At 37.5% G+C, this 19,082-nt stretch overlaps 1 protein-coding gene across 1 annotated transcript in view; it reads left to right on the top strand.

The window, feature by feature from the left end:
• LCOR (ligand dependent nuclear receptor corepressor) overlaps positions 1-9,127 on the top strand; it is a 52,535-nt gene extending 43,408 nt beyond the window's left edge. Inside the window, exons 8-10 of the mRNA XM_030453316.1 lie at positions 2,051-2,338; positions 5,195-5,288; positions 7,954-9,127. Coding sequence (XP_030309176.1) covers positions 2,101-2,338; positions 5,195-5,288; positions 7,954-8,923 — 1,302 coding nt within the window. The 5' untranslated portion in view covers positions 2,051-2,100 and the 3' untranslated portion in view covers positions 8,924-9,127. The remainder of the gene's footprint in view (positions 1-2,050; positions 2,339-5,194; positions 5,289-7,953) is intronic.
• The last annotated feature ends 9,955 nt before the right edge of the window (positions 9,128-19,082 follow it).

Raw genomic sequence — 19,082 nt, 5'->3', positions numbered from 1 at the left:
GCCATTTATTTAATCCTTAGCCTTCAATCTTTATATTAAGCAAGAAGCCTTTAATGTGTAGCTACTCGAGTGGCTGAAATTTGAGTTTTGTGTCCTGAATTAGAGTTTAGTTTGAGCAGCATTAGAAACCTCTCAGTAGTCACTCTGCTGATTCTTTGAAGTTGCAGATTAGGGATGCATGTCAGTAGGCATATATATAATTTCCTCCCTAAATTTGGATGTGTGTTCAACTCTAAGCATTACTGTATTGTACATATGACCATGAGTGCACAGTAAAGGCATTATTCATCAGAAAGCAGAGCTCTGCATTTCTGCCAGCCACACTTGTATACACCACAAGCACATGCCCCAAATAGTTGGCATCAGTGTGATCTTGCCATTGGTTTGTCCCCCTCTAGGCTTTCCTAGAGCTTTTCACCTGTCCTTCAGCAGATTATACTAAAGAGCTTAGAAAATAGAAGAAATGTCACAGTAGCAGAAAAAAGCCTCCAGACTCATGTCCTTATGGACCATTTCGGAAAAAAGTGAGAATATAAATGTACCAAAGTTTAAGTTTGGCTTTTCTCTTAGTGCTTTCTTAAAACTCTAGGGTCTTGTTCTTAGCAACAATAAAATGTCCTGCAGACTTTAGAATAAAATGGTTAAGGATTTATGTAAATGTCTCAGAAGTTCAGCTACTGTACCCCTAGAAAAATATATATATTGACTATAGAAGTTCTTATTTAGAAAGCTTTACTTAAAAGGAAGGAATTCTGGCTTGATTAAGTCTTTAAAGCTTGATACAGTTTCTCATCAAGAAACACAATAGCTGCATGCTGCTACTCTGATTTGTGGGCAGCTATATTCTCAAACCTTGACATGGATCATCCTTTACAGATACTCTAAAACTGATTTGTTGAATTGATGCTTTTTTGTCAAAAATGGTGGTAAAATGCAAATCAAATGCTGAAACGTACCAAAGAAGGTCTTGGTAATACTTGTAATAGTGTGTTCCCAGTAGATTACCTTTAACCTGGGCAATTTTTTTTTAAGAGGACTTTACTATTATTTGGTTTTAAGAGCTGCTTTTAAAGATATGATTTGTCTTCTACTTTACAGTTTTCTCTGAATGCTTCTTCAGAAATAGAAAATAAAACCTTTTGAGCTATTTCTGGAGTTGTGGGATGGTTTTGGTTGTGTTTTTGGTTCTTTAAAAAAAATCTGATTTGGCCAGAGAACACAGAGTTTGAGGTGAGATGGCAGAACTTAGCTGATTTAGGAGTTACAGACTTTCTTGGATATCATAAGTTACTATGAGTTATTTTTGCCAGTGTATTTTTGGGTTGTCCACATTCCCAAATACTGAGGTGTTTATGCACTGTGTCATATAAATAAATTGGAATATCAACCTGTTCCTTTTCCCGTTTCTTACTCATTTATCAGCTCATCTATAAATAGAATTACTTTGCATATGACACATCTTGTTTTTTGTCTATATGTGAAAGCTGTTTGGATAATACCTGGTGCTGCACTGATTATAGTGATAGAAATGTCAAAAAGAATAGACAGAATGGAAGGTACTTGAAAGTGTGAGCTTTATGTGAATTATTTTGAAGAATCAGAACTCTATAGGACTTGTATTTCCCAGTAAGTTTGTAAGGGACTGGTGCAACTCTAATCAACCTTCTCCCCTTCTGTAGTGGCAGGTAAGTAAATAAATTCTTCCACTGAATAACCTGTTCAATTTTTTTTTAAAACAATCCTCATTACTTGGTACTTTTCTATGAGTCTAGCTCTCCTTTCGATTTCCACACCTTTTAAGATCTGATCAAATACTTCTGTATTTGAAAACAAAAGAAGAGATGGTATATATATATCTGAAGGAAACTGTTATTTTGGGAAGGTTATACCAGAATCGCCAATGCTTCGCACATTTTCTACAGAAATTACTTTAACCTTGGCTTTTTTATTATTATTACTTTCCTTTTTTGTATGTATAAACAATGACTTAATACAAGAGCTGTTTTATTTAAAGTACTTTTTTTTTTTTTTAAATCTCTAATATTTACAGACAGTCCAAGGGTCTCTGACCCAAATATTCCCCTAGTGGCCCGTGAGATCATGCAGCGAATGATCCGACAGTTTGCTGCTGAATATACCTCAAAAAATAGCTCTACTCAGGACTCCAGCCAGCCCAATAGCACAAAGAACCAAAGCCTGCTGAAAGCATCTCTGGTCGCCTCCTCTCCCACGGCTGCAACTGCTCAGAACCCTGTGCTCAGCAAACTTCTCATGGCTGACCAAGACTCACCTCTGGACCTTACTGTCAGAAAGTCTCAGTCAGAACCTAGTGAACAAGGTAGGACTCTTCTCAGTGTCTTGTATCCTATGGCAATCCATTAGTGGCATTCTTGATCCAAAACTGGAAAATTAGAAATTTACATATATAAAATGCAAAGTGGAAAAACAAATGTTTTCACAGTAAAATAGTGACTAGCTAGATGTGGCAGGGAGAGAAGAGATATTGAAAGACCATAGACATGAGTGATTTTTCTGAAGGGCAGAGGGGATGGACATGCTCCAAACTCTGGGTACAAGTGTGCTGTTCCTGCTGGGAGCTGCAAGAAACAGTCTGCCAAAACAGATACTACACTTGCTGGTAGGACAAGTTCTGGTGGTCATGAAAACCATAATGTTGTCTCCTTTCTGAAGATGAGTACATAGTCTAACTGAATGACTGATTTATTTTCTTTCTGGTCATAATGTGAATACAGTATCTTTTAAAAACCTGTAATAAATTGCTTTGTGAAGGCTGCAAAAATGGTACCCATGATCTGTATAAAACTTCCAGATTTATGCATTTGTCTCTCTTCTACCTTAAAAATAGATTTGTTCTGCAGAGCACAGATTGAATAACTTGTAACAGTGTTGCAGAGCTTGTTTTAATTTGAAAACCTTGTTTCCCATAAAAATGTTTTAACAAGCAAATTCAATTAGTGATTATAGTATGTGAATGTGTTTTCCTGAAACTGTTGAATAGAGGTTATCGTAAGTGCATCCTACTTATGGGATTAAAATTAGTCCCGTTTACCCTTCTTTAGAAATGTTTTAGTGTCTGAAAGTATTCTACCAGATACGGAGTAGGCTATCCACCTTCAAGTGGAGAAGGTGCCTTAATAAAAAAAGGAAGAAAAAAAAAGTCAAAAAACAACAGCTCTGTAGCTAGTACAGAATTATAAGGATCCCTTTTTTCTTTGAACTTATGTTTATAAAGCCTTTTGTAAAAATGTTAATTTTATGTATCCAATAATATGCAGCTTGGGCATCTGGACACTTAACTGCACTTATGCAAAGCTGTTGCCACACTTCAGTTACAAAACGGCAGTGAAAGGTTGTATGGTGTTTCTCTTGAAGTGAGGACATTTACGTTTAGCTGACAGACATTGCTTTCTAGATAATTTTATTATAAATGTATTCCATGAGTGACTTCTGCATATATGTTTATAAATGTTAAACTGTTCTCATTGTGAAGCTTTTAGCTGAAAGAGAGGGAGAGAATCAGTTTTACTTCCATTTATTTTTTTTAAGTTGGATTATTGTATGGTGTAAAGGAAAGAATACACAAGAAATGTTCTTTAGCTACCATTTGGTGAAAAAGCTGTAAGATAATGTAAAATGTTCATTATGCTTGTTATGGAATTAAATTTGCATGTTAACTTATACAATAATCTGTTTGTTGATGTAATTTCTTTTTCCAATTTACATTTAATGTAATTGGAAGAGGTTTTGCCAAACTTGCTAGTGAGAGATTTCAGAGGCAGTCTTAAAGGCTGCTGGCGGTGCTCTGTTGTGTTTCTGTTGTAGCATGTTCTGCTGGAGCATGTTGGGGGGAACCCAGCTGGTTGTTGGGAGTATGAGGCTGGCCCTGCTTGCCCTCCAATACTTATAGGTCATAACAACCCTTCTGATAGACGAAGAGTGGATGCAAGTGCCTCTGATAGCAGCCTGTGCTGTTCTGTACAGCCTCTTGAAAAGGAGCTGCTGCTTGATCCAGTCTCTATCCTGTGGCTGCCTAAGTGATTTTCAAAGGAAGATTGAATTATCTGCTTAAGTTTGGGTTATGGTGTGTTCCCAAATGCAGTAGGTGGAACAGCTTTCTGTAAGTTAATTCTAGTTCACTGTTTATCATGCTTTTTTTCCCCATATGTCAAATGAGAATTTCAAGCAATCAGAAAGCTGTCGTACATTGTTCTTGTCTTGGGTGGTATTTACTTGAGTAGATTAAATGAGTGAGGAGTTCTGAAATGTCTCTAGTTTACCTTGCCAACAGGTTTCGTTTATCTTTGCTTCATAAATTCCTTGTTTCAAAGCTTCCAGGAATTTCAGATGGCTGTTCTGCTTCTATGAAAATGTTGCCCTTGTTAAAATGACCAGAATTCCAACTTAAGTGCAGTGGGAAAAGGATTTTTCTAGCAAAAAAAGCAGTCCTTTCTTTGTTGCCTAGAAATGCAGAATTTACTTAAGGGCTTGTAGAGGAACATAGGTGAGTGTGAGGAAGTTTCATTAGTGGGAACAGAAGACGCAATCTAGCAGGAGAAAAAATTGGTATACTGAAGAGCTGAAATAAAATGGCACAATAGAGAGGGAAAGGCAGCAGCTTTGCCAGTAGGGACCCATTTAAAAAATGGATAAAAGGATGAAGGATGTCCACCTGCCAGGTGAACAGGAGTCTCACATTAATGTGGGTGTGTTTATTGAAAAGTAAATTTTCAGTATGAAATTATCAATTAATTTTCTTAGAGTTTTGGATTAAAAAAAAAAATCAAATGCTGGCTTAAAGTCCCTCTTTTATTGGGGCACTATCTCAGGAATTTGAAGATTCTCATTTTGGGACTGATGAGCATTAGTTATGCAATGGGCTGTGTTATGTCCTGAAATGTCATTTGTAAATCATCTTCTATGTCCCTAGTAACAAGAGCACTTTTAATTTTGCCAAATTTTCTTCTGACTCTTGAGGACTATGTTGAAGTCACTTGTGAGCCAAACTGCAAGCAAATCAAAGCCTTAGTTTATTTAAAAACAAAATTATAGAAAATGCTGTGTGCAAATAAGATAGAAAATGTATGACTTCAGCCCCAAACGCTTTTTTTTGTCAAGATACAAAGTTGCTGATACTATGTTTTCAAACCCTGAAGTCATTCTTTTGTCTCTGCAGAAGGTGTTCTTGATTTATCCACTAAGAAGAGTCCTTGTGCTGGCAGCACTTCTCTGAGTCATTCTCCAGGGTGTTCCAGTACTCCAGGAAATGGGTAAGAGAAAGCAACTTTCTATGACCTTCTAAAACTGTTTTTTACTAAAAATATGTGCTTACCTCCTGTAAATGTTAACTTAATTTTTGGTGTTAACCCTTTGGAGTAATGTGTTTTTCAACATGTACCTTTGGCAAATACCTTCACCCCACCTGCCAAATAAGAGTTGTTGCAAACAGAGATTTAATTTGCAGTTAAGAATTCTAATGTATGTTATTTTGGCACATTTAGTACCTAGCCAAAGATCTTTCCATTACCTGCTTCTTGGGTTTAATGAGAAGTGATGTCCATGGAGATGCAAGATCAGCTAAATATAACTTAGATTTAATTTCACTTAGAGGAAAGTTAGCTAACAGGAAAATGTATTTTAGGGGCAGCAATGATTTGGGTGATGGTCCAACCTGTATTAGGTTTAAATCCCTGCATGCTCTTTGTTAATACTTCCTACCATAAACTATGATTTAAGAAAAGGTGGAGGCTGGTCCGGTAGTTCAGAAAACTTTGAATATGGCTTTCTGGATTTGCGATTGTACTGTAGCATCAAACAAGATTTAAAAAAAAATGCTGTATACTACTCTTGCCTTAATTAGTTCAAGGTATGAAAGAATGCTATATAAAAAAATTCTTTTATGTTTCATATTTTTAATGGACACTGTTTGCATACATTTAGAAACCCTTTATTCTTAGGAAGCCCTTTTATTCTTAGCTAGGATTGATTTAATTGTAGTGCAGAGGCTGACTGGGAGTAAGGGATTTTGGGAGTTGACGGAAGAATTTTATCTTGAAGTGAAAGTGAAGTACAAAAGCAGTACATGGTTTAGACTGCTACTTATTTACTGGATTTAGCTCTACAATAGCCTTTGAAAAACTTGAAATTTTAAACTAACAACCCACCACCAATCCCATGTGCTGCTAACAACTGATTTAATTATTGCATTTCTCTTTGGAAAAATATTACTGTCTCTGATTTCTCCCTTCAAGATTACTTTTTCCATTTAATCTTTCTATTAATAAAGTACTTCAATTATTGCTTAAAAGTCAATCTTAATACTTTTTCACAATTCAGAAGCATAAATCTCTCCCAGCTCTTCTCTTTTAATTCTGAACAGGTTACTTCCAGCTTTGTTTTCAGCAGAAGCCACCGGCGCTGTGTGTGGTTTTGTTCCTTTGTGTATCAAGTGAGGGCCAAAGTCCAACATACAGGGATGACAGGGCCAGTATCTGGCACTGGCCTGAAGGTTCAAGAGAGGATGCAGCATACTTGCACCTGTGGTTACTTGTACAGGTGTGTGGTAAAGGAGGGTGACTGCAGACTGTTCAGCATCAATGAACTCAGGTGTGACCCTCTGGCCTAGTTAGCTGCCAGTGTAACCTTTAGTTAGGCATAGACTCTCTGGTGCACGTTCTTATGCTTATACATACTGTAGAAAGGGCTGACAATGCACATTGTTTGAGACTTCTTGAATAGTAAACTTTCATTAATATCTTTGGGTTTTCTTCTGAATCCTTGTTGACTCTTGTTACCCACTTCAACTGTGACCCAGTGCATCCTGGAGAGGAGCTGGTAGCACCTGTATTGAGCACTGTGTACTTTACATGCCAGGTCCGTGCAGTGGATGTCTTTTTCTCTAAAGCTTTTTTTTAGTCCCAGTATAATGTTAAATAGAATAATGTAGCTTGTCAGCAGTACATATCCTGTTCTTAAATAATGCTGGCTTAGCTAGAGGGCTTTACATGAGTGTAAGTCCTAGAGCATTAAAATAGTCTCTTCATTGATCTGTATGTTGGACAGGAAAAGTTTGGGAATGGACTCTGAAACTAATGTAACTTTGTTCCCATAGGGGACTCAGCAAGCAAAATAATAAAATACACTTATTTATCTGCAATAGTAGTACTATTTGTCATAGAAAGAACAGCTGTTAGTAAAGGTAGTAATACAGACCACTTTCTCTGCTATCAATCCTTGATCTGGATGACAGTTGGAACTTAGCTTATCTTTTTTCCTAGCCATGCTGTGTATCAAATGAGAATCAGGGGCATGTATATGCAGTTAGTTGTTAAGAGAGCAATTTGGTAAGTCTGGTGTAATGCAGTGCTTTCATATTTGGTGCTTAATGAAAGTTGAGGTTTTTTGGTTTGTTTTTTTTTTCATCCTGAGCAGCAATTCTTCAGTACGATGTAACTGAACCTCACCCAAGGTTTCCACCTATGATTAGATACTGCAGGTGGCAGTCATATTTGCATGTTGAATATCTTGCACTTTGGCTTACTCTTTTATTACTGTACTTGTTTAGTGGTAACGTCACACTAGTAACACAGTTTGTAGATCTAAGGCGATCGATTACTACTTTGTAATTAAGGTGCTATTTCCAGACGCTTGCGCGAAGTCTTTTCTACTCCGAGAATTTGTGAACCCAACCAGAGACCAGCCAACAGGTTTCATTTTTCTTTGCCCAAAAAGCTTCTCTTTTTTTGCGAACAAGTTTTAAAACTGACTGATGCTGAGACTTAAAAAAAAAAAAAAAAAAAAAAAAATTAGAGAAAAATAAATAACACAAAAGTGATGTTACCCAAGCAAGGCCTTCTAATAAAGGAGTGGCCCCCTCACCCATCCCTCCCTACCTGTGCAAGTCCTGCTCACATCAGTTTCCTTCCATCCAATTAGGCGACCTGGGAGACCCAGCCAGCACCATCCAGAGGGACTACAGAGTGGTGATGGGGTACCTCCAAGAAGCTTGCAGGATGGAACCAGGGAAGGTTATGGCCACTCCACATCTCTTAAAGTACCACTGGCTCGATCACTCCAGATTAGTGAAGAACTGCTGAGCAGAAACCAGTTTTCTACAGCTGCCAGCCATGGGCCATCTGGACTACAGAATCATGGACAGCACTTAATATTATCCAGGGAGGCTTCTTGGGCAAAACCACACTACGAATTCAATTTCAGCCGCATGAAATTCAGGGGAAATGGTGCACTCAGCAACATCAGTGACCTTCCTTTTCTTACAGAAAACTCTGCCTTTCAAAAAATGGCACTTCAAACTAAGCAGGATGGGAAAAAGGACGTGAGCCATTCGTCTCCTGTGGATTTAAAGATACCACAAGTTCGAGGCATGGACCTTTCATGGGAGTCCCGCACTGGTGACCAGTACAGCTATAGCTCTTTGGTAATGGGTTCACAAACGGAGAGCGCGCTTAGCAAAAAGTTAAGGGCTATCCTTCCAAAACAAAACAGGAGAAGTTTGCTGGATGCTGGACCAGATTCCTGGGGCTCAGATGCTGAGCAGTCTACCTCTGGACAGCCATATCCCACCTCAGATCAAGAGGGAGATCCTGGCTCCAAGCAACCTAGGAAGAAAAGAGGGAGATACAGACAGTACAACAGTGAGATACTGGAGGAAGCAATCTCCGTGGTTATGAGTGGGAAAATGAGTGTTTCCAAAGCTCAGAGTATTTATGGGATTCCCCACAGTACACTGGAGTACAAAGTTAAAGAGAGGCTGGGCACTTTGAAAAACCCTCCAAAGAAAAAAATGAAATTAATGAGGTCGGAGGGGCAGGATGTTTCAGTAAAGATTGAATTAGATCCCCAGGGAGAAGCAGCACAAAGTGCGAATGAATTGAAAGATGAGTAGGGATGTTGTAGAGTGCCAATTACTTTGCAAACTGGGTGAGCACTACTGCATAGTTCAACCACCACTGAGCACACCTGATTCTCCCATTTACTGCAATGATCTTTTGTTGCAGTTTAGTACAGACTTGTGTGGACACAGGTGAAAGGTGTGCTCTGAATGTCACATCTGTAAATTTTTCTAGCCTGGTATGGTGCAGTTTCCCTCCTTCACCTGCCAAGGAACCCTCTTTTTTTTTTTTTTTTTTTTTTTTTCTTCTTCTTCTTTCTCTTTTCTTTCTTTTCTCTTTTGCCTTTTGCTTGTTTCTCTGTAATAGAGAGCTGAGTTACCTCACAAAGAATGCAGATCTGTGGAAGTGGACATCTTGCCTGTAGGACCTACCTGAACTTCTGGTATTGGATTTTTCATGCCTGCCTTTGTAGAAATTTGTCCACTTTGTTAAATTGATACTCTCTTTAAAACCAGGCTTTTAAAATTCTTTTTTAATGAGAATCAGACTGACATTCTTCAAAATGTTTCAGAAATCTTTTCCCCCTTCTTTTCTATGATCCAGTTGATTGAAAGATCTAAGCTAAATCAAGTTATTTAGGAATGGTACCTCTCTTGAACTCAGAGATTTGTTTATTAGATGGATAATCAATTGGGTCTAATTAGGCTCTCCAATTTTCTTTGTAAATTAGAACATACTTACCATTTGCTGTCTGCTTAGTGCTCACCTGGAGGGGAGGGAAAACTTACATACACTACCTTCAGAATATGTCAGTTAATTATTTGTAACACTACCTTCACTGTAATTTTGTTCAATATTTTCAAGGGTGATATTTAGACTCACCTGCTTGAGGATGTAGCCTTATCTCATGGAAGACAAGCTTCTCACAGTCAGGAGCAGTCAGGGTACACTAAATGATGTTAGGTATGCCTCATTATAGCAGAACTATGGTTCTTTGTGACCTTTATGGTTTTTAAAGACTTGATTCTGAGTTTACTAAACTATGTGGTTCCAATAACTAGTTGAAATGACTCTAATCTGGGGAAGGGGGATTTGTGTAACAAACTACTGTGATATTGCAAAACAGAAAAAACAAAAAACAAAAAAAAAAAGCCCATGAAACGGTGATCTCAAATGTTACAACCTCAGTAGTCTGCCCAAATATCCACATTAGTGAAGGAGCTTGTTAATGTTCAGGGAAGAAGTAGAACACTGGTAGCCTGATCTATTTCAGGCTCTGCATCATATCTATCTGTAATACTGTCAGGGTCGAACACTCAGTGAATGAGTGTTTCCTTTTTAATATTACAGTTGCCAGTAGCAGGAATTAATCAAAGTCCTGCTTTTTTGTTGTTTTTATTTAAACTGTTTTGATAGTGGTCTAGCACATGCTAGAAGAAGCATTCAAACACCGTGAAAGCACTCCATAAACCACAAATCCAGATTTTTTTTTTCAATATGATACAGTTTTCATTATATGGAGACCCAGTATAAGTTTTGTACAGAACTTTTACCTTTGATACTTTTTGCAGGAGTGGTCAGTAACTAGATGGACCTTACTGGGTTTACCAGAATATGACCAAATCGCAATTGCTGGTTCTTCAGGTAGAAACAATTTGATCTTAAGCTGTACAAAAGGTAGATAGAATTACTTTTTTTTTTTTCCCCATTTGCACAACCAAAAGAAACATCAGTTTTGTGTGAGAGCATTAAGTGATGTCGGTGACTGAAAGTGGTTTCTCAAAGTTCATGGGAGGGTGGTCTAGATAACCCTAGGGATGCTGAATTACTTCTGGAACAGTTGATCCCATTAGTCTCCCCTCCCCCCCCAGCAACTTCATATTTTCAAAGGTTAGGCACACCATTGCTGTTGTTTTAAATAATGCACTGCTCATTCTTGAAATGGGCTGGGCATTCAGCCCGAAGCATACTTTTGTTTTTGTTTACTTAATATGTTTTATTACTCAAACTCCTGGTTCCTCATAGCTTTCTAGTTATCATCTGGGCATTTAAAGCAGTTTAGGCTCAGTAGCAGTATATATAAACTCTGCAATACGTTCCAGTTTAGCTGGTTATTGCAATAAAGGTGCAGTTAAACGTGTGGTTTCATCTGCTGTTGGAGGTTATGGTAGAAAGTTTGCTGCAAGTTTAAAAACAAAAAAAGAGTAACCCAGTTTTACTGTTGAGAGGTTTAACCTTTTGCAGTTGTCTTTATTTAAGCAACATGAGTTGAGTTTTCTAAAGCTTGTCACTGTAGTGTATGTGGAGTGCTCATTTTACTAACCTAAATATTTTGTATGTGTATGTTTAAGTGGGTGACAATCGTGCAGCAGAAGAATGGTGTGCCTACCCTTTAATGCTGCAGTTTTAAGAGAATTTGTCTTGTCATTTCAGACTGTAGGCTAAGAATTGTAAATAGATAGTGAGAAGTTGAGTACTCTTTATTTGCTTTTGTTAGGAAGTGGATTTAAAAAGAAACAAAACAAAAAAAACAACAACAAACCAAACACGTAACTTTCTCAGTTTAAATATCCTGAGACCTGAAGATTGTAATACTCATGTCTGCAAAGCTTTTAAACACAACACTTGATCTGTGATAACTTAATATTCAGGTACTCTTTCAAGAAGCTTTTGAACAACTGTATTTCCTCCAAAGGTCTCTGTTTAAAAAGGAAAAAAAAAGAAAAAATTGTAGATTATTTTTTAAGCACTAATTGCATTACATTGGTAACTGCAATATAAAATAGCCATTATTGTTTTGTGAAGCATGGTTGAGATTAGTTAGTGGTCCCTTTTTAAAATTTCATGAGCCTCTCAAAAAATAAAAACAAATTTAAAAAAAAGCTGCTGAATATTCAAAAGATATATATTTTACCTTATTGTAGGTTTTGTAAATTTAGTCTGTAATATTCAGGTGCACCTTTTAATGTTAACTTTTTGTTTCAAAGTCCCATCTAATGTATTTTCTCTGAGGTGATTCATCACGTAAGACTAGTATCACTCTGAGTGCTGCAGTGATCACTGACCTTTTGTTTCATTTTTCACTACATATTTTTTTACAGGCGCTTTCAGTGTAGCTAACTAGTAGGTTTTGGGATCATTTTAAATATATGATTGGAACTAATGTTTGTCCATTAGCATGCTTAATTTTCTGCTGACCAGCAGTTTGCATGGCCAGAATCCCTGGCTGACCATATTTTGGTGTGGGAAGGTGTGGTTCACTGCTGTCTTTGTAACAAAAGCCTTGTTTCTCATGTTATTTCTAGTAAGTGGATGCTTATGTTACTTGGATGACTTGGGCAGGAGAGAAGGTTTAAAATCTTTATCCTGCTGCTTTTTTGAGATCGCATTAACGTGTAACATAGACAAACTGCAACTCTGTAAAAATCGAGATGTTGTTGGGAGGAGGCCTTTTGGGTATTTTTCGTCGCTAGTTCTCTCTTATCTTGAGAATGTCCATCTGCTGTAGTTATTGGACTTAACAGTATTGTTGTGTACTACGTTGATGTAGCTGGAAAAGCCTGACAGCAAGAAACTGTGAATAATATTTGTGGCAGTCTCTGAAAACTGGTTTTTCAGTCCAAGTATCATGAAGGAGAATCCCTCTCCCTTACCCCATCATAGAAAAGTAATTTTATATTTTGTGTGTATAAAGTTTGAAGAATCAAGTTTCATATTGTACTGAAGTTTAGGTGTTGCTTGGTAAATCTTTGCTGCAGCATATAATTGAAGATGAGTAAGGCTTAGTGTGGTAGGGGTCCTGGTGTGGAGTAAATTATCGTACAGTTCTGGTGAGAAAGCCCAACATGTATGAAATGTGTCCTTTTTAAAATTTTATTTGGACTTGTAAGATGTAAAAGTGCTTTTTCAGAAGTCTGACCTATTACAAACTATTACCTCACTTTCAGCCAGCTGGATCCTCATTCCACAGTGTTGTAGGCATTATGCATTATTGTGGCTGTAATGCTTGAGTACAGCTATAGAGTTGAACATTCCCACATAGATACTGTAGGGACATGTATCTGGACTTGTTTTTACTTCTGTCAAAAGGTATTTTATTTCAGTCATTCCCTGTCATGGATTTTTTTGTTTTGGTCCTGTTGTTTTGTTATTTTTTTTTTTAACAGCTCAAGGCAATTTCCTTTAGAATTTCTCATTTTTCCCAGTTTTGCAGGAGAAGTTGCTGCATAAACAATACAGTTTTGCCTTTACTTTCTTCTGGTTGCAGAATTTGTAATGTGATGCTTGCATTACCACAGTATTGCTAGACCTGAAGTCTAACTTTGAATTTTCATGGCAATTGGAAAAGGAATTATATTGAGCAAATGCAGGTGTACAGGTAGGATAGTGGGTGGGATGTGTTCATAAAGGGAACACATCCAGCTTCTGTGTTCTCAAGCAACTCCTAGCACCTTTTTTGTACTTACCTAGTGCTCAAGGATATTCCTAAACATGGGAGGCAACTACATGTGTGTTTAGATCAGTTGAGAGCTGACAAGGAATAGTCTGTGCTTTGTCTTGTGGCAGGCTGACATTTGAGTCTAAATATTTCTTTCATGTCTACCTGAAAGTACATTGCCTTCCCCTGGAAATTCACAGGAACTGGTGCAATGATTCAGGGGCTTCAGGGTTGACTAAGCTTGTAAGCTTTGTATAGATTAGAACAACTTTTTAGTTCTGATTGAATTGCTTTTTTATATCGTCTGCAACGATTGTTGTACAAGCCAAACTGGAATTATCACGTGTTTCTTTCCAGTTTACTTTGAAGTGATGCTCTTAAGATGTCCTTGAGTCTTAGGAGAAAAACATTGTGTCCAAGGAGTGAAGGGAACACTCTGCTGTTCCCTTTTTTCTCAAAAATAGTGTGGCTACATCAGTAATGTGAAGAGCTCTTTCTTAAGTGAAGACAAAATTAACTCTTCAGTGTAAGGATGCATACACGTGTTGCAGTTCAAACTTTTATGAAGGCAAGCTTATTAAGCTGAACGGAAAGCTTTATCACAATAATTTAAGTATCTTAAGTTCTCTGCCAGATCTTAGAGGTAGAATGGGAAGGGTTGTTTCCCTCATTTTCACCAGGATCAGATACTTCTAGGCTTTTTTCCCCAAAAATGTGTTGGAAACAAATATTGCATCACTAAGTCAGTGTTGCTTTTTTTCTTGGCACCAGTAGATAATATTGACTAATGTTTTAAAAAGCTTTACCTAAAAAAAATTGAGACTTGTCTTGGTATTAAAAGGTTTCCACTTGATCTTGAGTTGCTTAAAAAGCTCCATCCATAATTAGAACCTTCAGAAGCCTGAAAATCTGTGCTGCTAGTTATATGCAGTTGTTTTGGATGTAGCAAATACAGTAACTGCTACAGTTGTTAATTTTTAATTATCTAGTGTATAAACATGATCTAATGTGATGATCATTAAGCAGAGAGATATTGTGTACTCAAAATGAACTGGAGATGCATTCCACATATACTAGAGAAATATTACTGGAAGTAGTTACAGCATTCCAGTGTCCATTGCTCTCCCTCTCTCCTGTTCTTGCTTTGACTGGGGCCAAGTCTCTATACCAGTATTACAGCAGCAGTTTAGGACTTCATGTCCTATTAAATTCTGCCTACATTCAGCTATTGTCCTGAAAACCTTTATATTAAGAGAGCTTAATTTAATCCTCACAAAAATCTTAGCCCAGTTGCAAAATCAGTTTTCCTGGGCAAAGTACTAGGACGAAGGATTTCTTTCAGCCTGTCCAGGACATTTCATTTACTTTCTTAAAAATAAACATACCTGCCTCTGACCCTATGCTTATCTCTACCAAATGGGTAAGTATAATTTAGAAGGACTCACAATAATAACTCTTACCTGATGGAGCAGGGATTAGGACACAAATTTCATTCTGAATGGAGCAGGAAAGAGTTAATGAGTTAATGTTGGAAAACAATTTCTATAGTCATCACCTAGTACAGTCCAAGTTAATGTTTGCGGGTTTTTTTCCTACTCCGAAGTAATGAAGATGCTACTACAACTACTAATACAGTTTATCAACTACTTGGTGCTACATTTCTCAAATATTTTTGCAGGCAATGTTTTTTTATGCCTGCATGAAAACATGTAAACTTTACAGTCCCTATAAAAAGCACTTGTCTGACCTATTCTAAAGTACCAGAAAAGGGATAAATAACTGCAGCACTTTTTCTGTTACAATACCAGAGTCTTAATTAAATCTGGTCTTCAGGTTATGAAATAGTTTAAAAATACCATCTATGATCCTCAACGGCTTTTCAGGTCAGATTACACCTTCTCTTGGGATACTAATCTGTTAAAGACTAGTACTACAAAATATTCTGAAGTTCAGGCAGGGGATGTATATATACATGCCTGATGTTTTTAACTAATCATTTCAATAGGACATTTTAGGGCTTGACATTTGGAATCTGGGATGATGGGTAGGGAAAGGGAGGTTTCCCAAATGGAAAAATCAGTTTGGACCGCTGTTTGATCTTCAGTTTGAAAACTATATCACAAGAAAAATGGGATTCTTTCTCCCTTATGCCTTCAGGGAATGAGTAGTATTTAAAATCTCTGGCTGAAATTCAAGCCTTTTTACCATGTAAATTTTTAATATAAACTCATTGACATACTTTTTACATCTGAGGACTGAAAATGGATCTTAATGTTTAAGTTGTGGAATGGTATATTTCTTAAATGAAGGGGGAACATATAAAAAAAATAGATTAGAATACCAGCATTAGTGAGCTTAAGGAATTTTAGTATGTAATAGCAAAGTATAGAAAAGTATTTGATTAAAAAAAATAATCTTGAATTGCTAGTCTGTAACTAGGTGCATTCTAATTTAGCAGGTGAATATTCTTTACTTATCGATATATGATGGGCTTTTTGCAAATAGAAACCTTTATCTGAGTCCCACGTGTTGCTTGTACTGATGGGATGTATGCTTACAGCAGCTTACTGCTGCTTTAAAATGTATAAAATATGTTTTGAGTGTTTGCTCATAACTCTTTCTAACCTCCACTTGTTAAATTGTCAGACATTGGTATTTTATCAGTCCGCAATGTAAGTTTAAACTAATGTTCTTAGGAATCCAACTTGTACACACACTGTTTAAAAACCCTCAGGGACGGTTTACACACTATCCTCACTCAATTCAGGTACTTGTACTCTCTTCTTAAACCTAGCAGTGACTTGTATTTTTGTTTTGCTTTTCTTTTGACGTGCTGATAGCACATCCTTGATGAATGTCAACTTAAAAACTCAGTTCAGGTATCCAGGTATAACTCAGCCAAACGGATTTTAAAGCTGCATATTTACTCTCCAGCACACAGTGCCTCAGACACTTATAGTGGCATTCTGTATATTCAGTTATTACTACTGAGCAGATCGCGTGGGGGTTCCTGGTATGTATTGTAAGAAATTCCTATGTATATTATATAATATGTATTATATTATATACATATATAGTATATATGTTATCTTAAACTTATATATTTTAAAATGCCACTACTAGCCAGCGCAGCTAAAAACGAAATACATTCCCAGCCGCTTCTGCGAACCGCAGGGGCAGCTTCTTAACGTGGCTCTTGCTTCTCTCTCACCATAACTACTTCTAACCTCAAGCACGGGTCCTTGGCTGTCTGACCTCTACACTCTAGTTATGCAATGTCCTTAGAGAATTCTGTGCACTGGCCACTGTGATGGAAACCAATGGGCCGGGAGTGCTTTGAGTTTATTAGTAATTGTTCTGCCAAAGTTGGTGTTTGTATGACAAGCGTGTAAACCTGTCAGATAATCAGCAGAGGTCCAAGTTGATAACAGTGTATGTAATGACTTCTACCTAATTGGCAGGACCAGACCCTCAGCAGGTGCCTCCTCTCTGATGCTGCTGAGCTCTGATTCAGAATGTGTTGGCACGTAACATCTGTAGTGACGGGCCTCTGCGCTGCTCTGGCGAGGAGGTGAAACGTTTAAGTAAAATCTGCTGTTCTGCTCTTGCAGGGATCTGTTGGCAGTCACAAGTCAGCAACACCTCTGCTTTATTATTTGACACTTTACATCTAAAAAGTCTTCTCTTTCTATTTATGTAACCCATAGTCTTTGAAGAGTATGGAAAATGGCATTTCTCTCTGACCTCTAGAAGTTCAAGTGTCATGGGAAAGAAAAATAAACAGGAACCCCCCCCTTACTCTTATGGACCTCATTTCAATATACTGTTTACAGTTTGACGGAATTGTATAATTTAATATTTCTCTTGTACTGTAGTTTATATTTATTTACAGATTTTTTTGTACTGTGTGATTTGAATTTTTTTGTTCCTTGCTATGATCAATGTTTTATGTAGTAGAGCACTTATGATCACAAATTAAGGTTTTTTGGTTTGATTGCACTACATTAATTTTTTTAATGCAGTTCTGATTTTTTGACTGGACTAAATAAGCTGTGTCTTAATGTATGTGATAAGTACTTTTAAATTTTTATTTCATGTGGTCCATTTATTTTTTGCATTGTATGTCAAAGCGCTAATTCTCTTGTGCATGTGTAAGATTTAATGGCTCCATTGTATTATTTGACCATGTCATTTTGGAAACACATTCCCAGCTGTAACGTTGTGTATGGTAGTTTTCACTGGATGCTAGACTTTTCAAAACCACTATTCTTCTAATAAATTTTGTTGTGAAAAACTTTTAAGGGGTTCCAATTCTGTTGTTTCTAGTGTACTTTATAAATGCGCACACTAATCACCCAGGGTTATGAAATGCAAATTATCATAAATGGAGAGAAGCAGAGGAGGAATAAAAATAGAAAAAAGCAAATTCTGGCTGAAGAATCGAGCTTTGGACTCTGTACTTCATTTGTTTCTTGTCTTAAATAGGATTGGCAATTAAAGCTGCTTCGGCAGCTGGGGAGGGAATATGCGTGAAAGCTGAAATGCTGTCTTGTAGCAGCCTGGTCTCATGAACTCCTGTGCACTTAATTTGCTCTTCCCTACTGGCTACCTTAATTTCTTTTATGGTAAATAATTTATCTGGTGCCGAACAGTCTCTTGAGGGAGGAGAGCAGGGGGAGAAAAATCATGTAGGCATATTCATTGAATACTTTAGTAACTAGTCAGGGTAGAAGAGTGGTAATAAAAGCTTAGTGGGGACCCTGGCCCTCCACTTGTGGGCCCTGGCCTGGTTCTGGTGCACAGCCCCGTGCCTGCTGGGCTGGGTGGAAGGGCACTGTGCCACCCTGAGCACCTGCCACTCTGTCAGAGGAGACCAGCCAGGCTGAGGGGGTTGCTTAGCTGCTTGCTTGCACCAGTAGGCACTTGTGTTGCTCATTTTTACTCTCTCTGGCCACCAGCTTTCCCTCTGTAGAGGGGACATGTCTTCAGTTCCAGATTAACTTGGGGAAAACTCCAGCAACTCTCTCCTGCTGTTCTCCTGAGCAGTAACACAGGGCAGATCTGGCAGTGCCACCATGTTTCAGCTGGCTCTGGTTGAAGACCCATATTTACTTTCTCACAACTGTTCTTTGGGTTGAACTACTTCTGATGTTTGCATTATTTATACCAAAATGCCGAATGCTAAAAAGTAGGTTATAATAAGTGGTCTATAATGGAACCCACATGAGTTTAGGCAACTCTGCCAACCTCTGTGTTCAGTCCTAGGATGATTTTGAGAGTGATGCACAGGGACTTGTAGCTTTAGGAAAATTTATAATGTTGCACACTGTCTACCCATGTTTCTTTTCTCCTGTGAAACTGCCTTTCTTGTCTTGTGTGTTAAAGAGCAAGCTATTGAGTAGGCTTTTTTTTTTTTTTTTTTTTTTAAGGATCCTCAACTTACATTACAAACTATTGTGTTCCATGTATACTAACACTGGTATTAAAAACAAAAAGCTAAATGGTAAGGTACTTGGGCGTTGCCATTGGTTTAGCTTAATTGTGCAGATTTTTTTTAATAAAAAAGTTGGTTTGACTTGAGATTGCAGCTTGCACTTATTCAGGAATAGTGAGTCTTTATGTGTAAATAGCTTGAAAGCCTTGTGCTCTAAACTAGCATTTTTTTTCCCTATATGTCTGAATGCATCTGTCAAATCTATGAAAATAGCCTTTGAAAGTGACAAACCATATTCCCATCTGCCATACTTTAGGATGTATTACACTCTGCAAGCTTT

The sequence above is a fragment of the Calypte anna genome, chromosome 6 (assembly GCF_003957555.1).
Source record: "Calypte anna isolate BGI_N300 chromosome 6, bCalAnn1_v1.p, whole genome shotgun sequence".
NCBI classification, from domain to species: Eukaryota; Metazoa; Chordata; class Aves; order Apodiformes; family Trochilidae; genus Calypte; species Calypte anna.
The sequence above is the reverse complement of the archived record's forward strand: the minus strand, read 5'-3'. Positions and strand labels throughout refer to the sequence as shown.